Source organism: Prionailurus viverrinus, chromosome B2 (assembly GCF_022837055.1).
Source record: "Prionailurus viverrinus isolate Anna chromosome B2, UM_Priviv_1.0, whole genome shotgun sequence".
Classification (NCBI taxonomy): Eukaryota; Metazoa; Chordata; class Mammalia; order Carnivora; family Felidae; genus Prionailurus; species Prionailurus viverrinus.
The window spans coordinates 145,266,776-145,275,381 of NC_062565.1; the positions used below are offsets into that span (position 1 = coordinate 145,266,776).

Consider the following 8,606-nt stretch of genomic DNA (forward strand, 5'->3'; position numbering starts at 1 on the left):
GAATGACTTGGCCCAAAATGTCAACAGCGCCCAGGTTGAGAATTTGTCCTCAAGGAAAGTCAGCCTGGGAAGTCCTGGCGGGGGCCATCTGACCCCTGACTCCATGCACCCACCTTTCTCTAGGCTACAGTACCCATTCAATGCCAGACCCTGCTCTGTGCAAGAAACAGTGCAGTTAGAAAACCCCAGTCCACTAGGAAGCACCCAGTGCAGTCATTAGGATAGAACCATAAAGGGGCGCCTGGGTGGCTCAGTGGGTTAAGCATCTGACTCTTGATCTCGGCTCAGGTCATGATCTCACAGTTCATGTGTTTGAGCCCCACATCGGGCTCTGTGCTGACAGTGCAGAGCCTGCTTGGGATTCTCTCTCTCTCCCTCTGTCTGTACCTCCCCGACTCATGCTCTCTCTCTCTCTCTCTCAAAATAAATAAATAAACTTAAAAAAAACTGGAAAAGAAATAAAAAGGATAGAACCATAAAGACTGAATTGTCATATAACGTAATGGCATCCCGAGTGAGTTTTCTAAAGCACGGATGATGGGATGGAGGAAAACAGAGGCCAGGAGTTTGAGAGATAGACCCAAAGGGTGGTGCACATTTGGGGAAAGAAGCTGTCGCCATATCTCCACGCAACCTGCCCTTCCCCGCAGCAGAAGAAAGAAAAGAGGGGGGCGTGAGCTGGTCCCAGTAGGAAGGTTTGGGGACTGCACTGATTGTGTGCTGAGAGTGGCAGCATTCTGGGAAGAAGCACTTGGTACGGACAGACTCTTTAAAATTTCATCAGCCTGGGTTAACCTCTGCCCACAGAGAGGTGACAGCTCACGAGGGAGCCGATGGAGATGGGAAAAAGACCAAATTTCCCTCCCCATCAATTCATTTCACCAGGTCTTATTTCAAAGTTTGTCTGAGATCAGCACAGGCAATGTCTTCCCAGATGACACGCTGCCTTTACACTCAGTGATAGATTTGTTGGCAATCAACAGCAGAAAAGAGAGTCGGACTCTCCACCCACAGCCTTGGGAGCCTTTCAAGAGGCCACCACAGGTGTCCTTAAGAGCAATTTCTAAGGAAAGTTCAACCCTTGGTTAAAAATGTGTTTTGAGAACAGTTCCTATTTAATTTGCTGTGATGCCTTGCACTGTCATTCAGATATTTTAGCAACAGGGCCCTTCCCCTTCCCCACCAGATCACTTCCCTGGCTAAACCAGAACAGCCAAGCTCCTTGACAACCACAATAGCGTGTCTTATACATTCTGCTACTGGTTTTTCCCCAAGTTCAAAACCACTGCTGTCTCTTCCAGTATTTCTGCAGCTCCCAAAAACTAAGATGAAAAGGATACAGGGGAAGGTCTGCATGGTGGAGATCTGATGATTATGTCAGAAATGTTTGCTGCGTGTCTGTTCAGCATGCAGCACCGCGCTGGCCCTGGGCACAGACAGATGGATACAATGCCAACCAACCATACGGAGGGCACAGTGGTTCCAAGCTGGGCTCGGGAAAGCTATGGTCTTGGTTCAAATCTTAGCTCTGTTACTTATTATGAAACCAGGTGAATAACTCACTAATCTTTGCCTTCTATATCTGTAAAATGGAAAGTAAGAAAACTTTTACCTGCTTGGTTTGTTATAAGGATCAAGTGAATTGATACATGGGAGGTCTCTGTAATAGACACAGGAAGTCCTCGTGAAGGCGGGCTAGAAGCGTTCTCAGAGAGCCTACAGGTTGGCTGGTCACCTCAACATCTCTGATGGCTTCTGCAAGTTACCTGTCATCCCCCAGACTGAGCAATAACCTTCTGCAGAAATTTTAGTGATCAGCTTCAGACTCCTAAGAAGGCCAAAATGTGGCCTCTTCTCTTGTAGGAGCCCACCTAGAAATGACCATGAAATAGCTACTATGTACAACCCAAATTCAGAAGGGAGAGATCTATGCCAACCAGAATTATCTGGAACTCTGCAACAACTTCGTGCTGGAGGAAGAAGCTGACCTCATATGAGATCAAAATAACTAAGAAGGGGAACTTGCTAAATGGTTTCTCTGAAGGCCTGACAAGCAGAGGAGGGTGGTGTTCCAGAAGAACTTTTTTAGGTTGCCCATATAAATTCCATGATGAAGGTAGGAAATCAAGTGGGCACAAAACAATTCTAAGAGGAGCTTCATGACCTCAGGAAATATAAACAGGAGTACTCCAACAAAGTTTTAACATTCTGTATTTTGGATATTTAGATTTAAGGTGTTGAAACCTAAATCTAGGTTTTGTAGGAAGGAGACATAGATTTGCAATGTGTTATGGGAAACCTAGCTCTAAATGACAAGAGGCTCTCTGGTAAACCACTGGGCATATAATTTTGATGAAGGGGGGAGTTTCTCTTTTAAAAACGCTATACATTGAGTGCATCTGGAGGGAGCTCTAGTCCCATGGAAGTCTACAAGTAACTCGCTATGAGGGAACTTTGAGAGATTAAGGCTCAGCTTGTACTTTTCAGAAAGAGAACATGTAAGTCTTCTGGACTCTATTCCTCTATGGCTCCTGGGTCAGAAATCCTACCTCTTCCCATTTCGTTAATCAACAAATGTTTACTGACACCAGCCATAAGCTCAACCAGTGTGAAAGATACAAGAAAACTTTAACATGGACAATGGTCAACAGCTAACCACTCTTTCATTCTCTGCCCAGCACAATCTATGTATAAATTTGTTCAATGAAACAAGAATGCAGCACCATTAGCCAATAAATGCATCTCTCAAAGATAACACCCTCTGGTTTAAGGGGCTGTTTCCACATTTCTCTCCTTGTTAGTTCCTGAGCTCATTTAGGAAAGAAATAGTTTCCTATTTATTGCTATATCCATCATTTACAGTGCCTGACACATGATAGTCAATATCATTTGTTGAGTGAGTGAGTAATGGATGGGTGGATGGATGATGTAAGCGTGAATGTATAAAGGGATGAATGAAGGGTGACTGAAAAGTAGGATTTCGGATCAAAGGAAGAAGTGGAACAAACCCAACTAGAGTAACAAAATGAAGACAAAATCAAAAACAGGTAGAAAATCTTTGGTGGAACAAGAGTGTGTCTTGAAAAGTGGAGGAGACATAGGTTAGACAGATCATCCCATGATAATGCTCACCAAAAATTGCTCTTGTTTTAAGATATTTCCTCTTACTCAGTCATTAGAAGAAAATGGAGATCAGCCAGTCACATTATCTCCCTGGAAAAGGCTTCAGATATTTGAAAACTGTGGCCGTTTACTCTGTATCCAGTTTTGCTCACAGTTGTGTCCATAGCACTTGACAGACAATAGATGCACAATGCATATTGTTAAAAGAATGAGTCCCTGATTTGAGTTTGCTCTTTCCCACAGCCTTAGCCGTGGTCTTCCCTGGTCCATACATTAAGCCAAATTTCAGAGTTCCAAAACTTGATTTCCAAACTGATTCTGTCTTGGACGAAGACTACTGAATTAGAGTTGCCCACGCTCTGGGTAGTGTTGGATGATTACTAAGCAGGCTTGATCACATAGGTCTCTCTACACATTTAGGTATTAAAAACCATTTAGAACTGTGAATGTAGAGTCTTCACATAACTCGTTAGACCTCCTTTTGAGAATACGGCAGACTGCACAAAATGTAGTTAAGTTGGCCCCACGGTCATCTGACCATCCCAGAATTCAAAGCGATGGCAATGGTAGGTATTATTAGGATGATGCCACAGGGGCATGTGGGGCTCCCTGTCCCAAATCTCTTACTTGACTGAAGTCTGGCCTTCACTTCTTGAGCTTCAACTCAACAATCATTGGATGAGGTATGATTCTACCACCTACTCACATCATCTTTCTTCTACCAGTCTTTCTTGCTCTGGTTTAGACAAAATTCTGCCCCTGAATCTATATCCACCAGCACAGGGTATACCTGCTCTATTTCCACACTAAAGACGGACTTCTCCCCACTTGGGACAAGAACTGAGAACCAACTCCTACCACCCACCCCTGTTAGCTGGGACAACGTTGCCTTATTCCCCTTGACTTGTCTATCTCTTCTCCTTCCAACCATCACATCCTCTTCCCGGTCATAGTCTTCTCAGACTGACCACGTCTGCTCTCTCTCACCTCTCTCCTGCCTGGTCTCCTGCCCTCCAGCCCTGTGCACGTCCGCACACGTCATTCACACCTGTTTGGTTTTAACTTGGATTTTTAACTTGATTTTTAACTTTTAACTTGATTTTTAACTTGGGAGCCCAGACCACAACTTCTCTTTTCTTCGCAGTTTCACGGCACCCAGTTCAGAGACTTGGAGTGAGGCCCCCACTCAGTGGCAACTGACGCCAATGTCAAAAGGTCTTTCCTTGGAACCAACCAACTCTATTCAGCCTCTTTCATGGCGTCCTGAATTTGCTTTGCTCTATAGCCTCCCTGACCTTCCCCAGGTCAGGGCTATTATTACGTTTTTAAGCTCTGCTCAGGGTCCATTTTTAGGACAGTATTTATTTATTTATTTCTGGCTGTGCTTCCCAGTGATTCTTGCCCTCTGAACTCCATGCCGGAAGGCTTTTTGTTGTGAAACTGCTAGGTCTGGAAACTCCAGAGCGCCCCGATCACAGACTTTGACTCACACACCATCCATCTGTTCTGGGGGGTCAAGGGGTAAATCTACATCCCCGAGGACCATTTTCAGACTAGGAAAACAGTAACTTAGCAAGACTGCTTTCCAGGCTCTTTGCGAGCATCGGAAAACCCACAACTCAACTGCTCAGGTGTGCCAACAGGCGCTTTTCAAAGTGAGAGGCAGATTCTTTTCAACGACACTTTGCTTTTTGCTCTTTAACTAGTTCTCTTGGCTTTAACTCCATTTGGTTCTGGCTAGCCTCATGCCATACCATGCGGTCCTCATTTTCAGGTCCCTTTTGTATCTGAAATACTTGAGACCTCTTGCATTATAGTAAGTTTTAGAAGTCCCAGATAATAGCATGTTTAGGTCAGGATCTCTGCAAACAGAACCTCATTAAAACCACCCTTTCTTCCTGCTTCCATGCTGAGGGGTTAGCCTGAGGTTTCTGAGTAATGTTTTTGGTTTCAAGAACGAGAAGGGACTCGGAGGGCTGAGCGACCTTCACAAGTCTTTATTTAAAATTACAGATCATTTTAAGAATCGAGGATGAGACGACTATTGATCTATCTTATAAAGGCTGACTTGTAATTCGGGATATGCCCATTAAGAAAATAGTGCCCGTTATCAGATATTTCCTCACACTTACTGAATAAAAGACTCTCACCTGTTAACAGGCCCATTTGGACTGTCTTTCTAGCAGACATGTCCTTGATTCTAATCATATTTAACTTTGCTTATTACCAGAGAGATGATACTCTTCTCTTGTATTCTATACTTTTCCTGAAAATCAATTCTTTTTCTCCCCATAAAGGATGAGAAGATTCAGTAGCTTTAACTTAGGACTTTGATCCTTGCCCACCTACACACACACACACACACACACACACACACACACACACACACACACTTTCTCCCTCCTCTCAGGATACTTTTCTCCAACTGCAGACGCTTGCCTCATAATCATAGATGGGCTAATGCTTTCCCGGTTTTGAAAACGAGAAGGTCTACCAACCCTGACCCTAATGAGAGCGGATGGCACAGGTGATCCACATAAGGAAGATGTGCAAAGAAAAACAAAAACACAAACGAAAAAATCCAAACAGAGAATCCTGCTAGTAGTTACCTTTTGTCACCCACTCTTACTTGTTGAACTTAGGTTTTGTGCTGAGTAAGTTCAGGCTAGAGCAAAGAACCCTCTTTTGCATATTTGGGCGATGGGGCACACCTGGGCAGATAATAACTTACCCATCAGCGCTGGTCCTCAAACACCCTCTAAAACTTTTCTCAAGGACCTCACCTCCTATAAAGAAGTGCATGCTCGCCCCTTGCTTAGGCTGCTCATGGCATTAATACCACGTCTAGAAAACTGTCTTCGTTTCCTAAAACAGACCAGAAACTGAGGACTCGCATAAACACAGAACCCTTCCTTCCATAATTCCTAGATATGACGGAGAAATTCATAGGCCAAAAATTAAGTAAATAAAGAGGTAATCCCAAATGCCTGTTTCCTTGACAACACCCCTCCCCCAGCCCTCCTCCGATAGGGAAAAACCAAAATGAAAGTGAGGAGGGGGTAGCCACAAAGCCGTGCTAGATTTTGGCAAGCGGAGCCCATAACCGGGTCCGGAAAGCAGCAAACTCGGAACGAAATACAAATAAATCAATTTATATCGGGGGCTGCCTTTTGGGGAGTATTTTTTTTTTGTGGTTGCCATAGAAACGCCAGGGACGGAAGAACGTGTTGCATGACACAGGAGACCGATCTGTAACAGGAACCTTCTCCCCAGCTTCATCTATCGCAGAGAAAACGCTTTGGCCCAAGGGGAGGGGGCCGCAGGGGGAGGGGGGCGGGGAGGAAGCCCTGAACGGCAGCTCGAAATCACCACCGGGAAACGAACGCTCGCCCAGCTGAGCACAAAGGAAGGGTCCTTTTGTGGCTGCAGAGCCCCCGTGCCTTCCAGGCTCTGCCCCTCCACGTCCCCACTGGAGCCTGACTTCCTTCTCCACCTTCCACGCTTCCTCGTTCTGTACCTACCCCTTCCAGAGGTTTTAGTGAGGTCCAGCCCCGCAGAGGATAACAGTGAGACACAGACACTCACACACAAACATCCGCCACGCCCAGAGGTGAAGTCGCCTGGAAATCGCACGAACGGCACATACCTCCTTGCTGGCGGCCCCTGGCACATGGGCTTGGGAACCAGAAACTGAAAGGGAGCAGGCTGGGGTGCAGAAATTGCCACTAGTTTATAGGAGCTGTAAGTCAGCCAACACTGGAAAGAAAAAAGCGAGACTCCACCCATGGGGTGGACCCTTCGGGAAAAAAAAAAAAAGTGGTCCTCAGCTGACGTCTCTCCCCACCCCATGTCACTTCCTTTTAAAGCTACAATTTAGCAGTTACGGGGAGGGAAGCTACGAGCCGGTGTAACATGAGTCACTCCCTTCCCCTTGCAATTAGTGTAAGGAAGTGCCTCCTCGGTCGGCTTCGCGTTCCAAAGCCTCCGGCTCGGGGAACCTGCCGGAATCCGAAACAAAGCCCGCTAGGTGGCCCTTCTCTTCCTGCCGCGGCTCCCACGCCCTGTTGCATCCCCGGGGCCCTGAGGGCTCCTGCAGGCTCGGCCCGGACGTACTCCGGCCCCGTCCGCGCGGCGACCTGGAAACGGTCCCAAACGGGCTCGCGGGTCGCTCGGCGGGTCTGCTGGGGTGGGGGGAGGTGGGGGGGAGAGATGCCCGCGCTCTCCGATCCCCCCCGCCCTCGCTGCTACGCCCGGGGCTGCGGGGAGATCGCTCTCCACCCACCGGCGCCCCGAAGCACCTTCAAGGAAATAATGCCGGAAAGTCCAAGTGATCGCAGACGTTCCGAACCGGGAAACAGAAGCTCTGGGGTCGGTGTGTTTTCTCCCCGCCGGGGTCGATTACCACGCACACGCGCGCCCGCGCACACACACACGCACACACACGCACGTGGCATTTGCACCCAGTGTGTTGGAGTGGGTCTGGGCACACCTTTAGAATCAAACGCTGTCATCACAACTTTAAAAAGAGTTTCAACAGCAACTCTGCAAATACCGCGTCTCCAACATGCCACAGCATGATTTCAACCTCCAAATAGTTAAGATGTATGCCCTTCAAATGTCCACTATTAGAACCATAGTCACAAATAACACTGGAGCCTTTGCAAACGACCCCTGTGTTCGCCCCCATTCTTTAGATGTTGACAGCCCAGGGGAAGAATGGAATGCTCGCGAATAACTAGACCACACTGCAAAACTACTAAGACCTACAGATTGCTAAAACCGAAGGAAACCAAACCAAAACCCAAGCAAAACAGTGCGCCATGAGAGCAGAGAAAGAGATCAGAGAAAGAGCTCTGCTCCGTTATGGTGGGAGAGAAGGGGGCATCCGCAACTGACAAAGGGGGGTTTGGACTATAAGGTGTGTGGCATGCTGGTGGCACGTGTGATGGGAGAGAGGCAGATGGGACATGGATGGGGAGGGGGATGTTAAAGGACATCGAAGGCATAAAAGAAGAATCTGAACAGGAATCTGGACAGAAAACCCATTTGTGGCAATGTCTTCTTTTAATATCCATGTGAAAATTAATCTGACCATACAGAAATGCGGGTGCCTGGGTGGCTCAGTCGGTTGGGCATCTGACTCTCAGTTCTGGCTGGAGTCGTGATCTCTTGGTTTGTGGGTTTGAGCCACATGTGGGGCTCTGCCCTGCCAGTGCACAGCCTGCTTGGGATTCTCTCTCTTCCTCTCTCTGCCTCTCCCCTGCTCGTGCTCTCTCTCTCTCTCTCTCTCTCTCTCTCTCTGTCTCAAAGTAAACTAAAAAAAGAAAGTTTGACCATACAGAGATGCGTATAAAAGATGTTTGTAAGACCTTTCTTACAGCCAAAGTGATTTTTGAGAGTTTTTATAACTTTTCAAATTATGTTTTAAAATCCATTTATTTCTAGTGTGGGGGAAACTTGCAAAGGTTTTTCAAAGTACTTCT

At 46.8% G+C, this 8,606-nt stretch overlaps 1 protein-coding gene across 6 annotated transcripts in view; it reads right to left on the bottom strand.

The window, feature by feature from the left end:
- The window catches only part of AGPAT4 (1-acylglycerol-3-phosphate O-acyltransferase 4), a 125,844-nt gene extending 118,945 nt beyond the window's left edge, over nucleotides 1–6,899 (bottom strand). For 2 of the 6 annotated variants that reach the window (XM_047857830.1, XM_047857831.1), the window contains exon 1: nucleotides 6,709–6,824. In XM_047857830.1, coding sequence (XP_047713786.1) covers nucleotides 6,709–6,795 — 87 coding nt within the window. In that variant the 5' untranslated portion in view covers nucleotides 6,796–6,824. Of the gene's footprint in view, nucleotides 1–6,644; nucleotides 6,664–6,708 lie in introns of those variants that run through there. The other 4 variants (XM_047857827.1, XM_047857832.1, XM_047857824.1 and 1 more) reach the window with 4 other exon arrangements.
- Nucleotides 6,900–8,606: the final 1,707 nt, after the last annotated feature.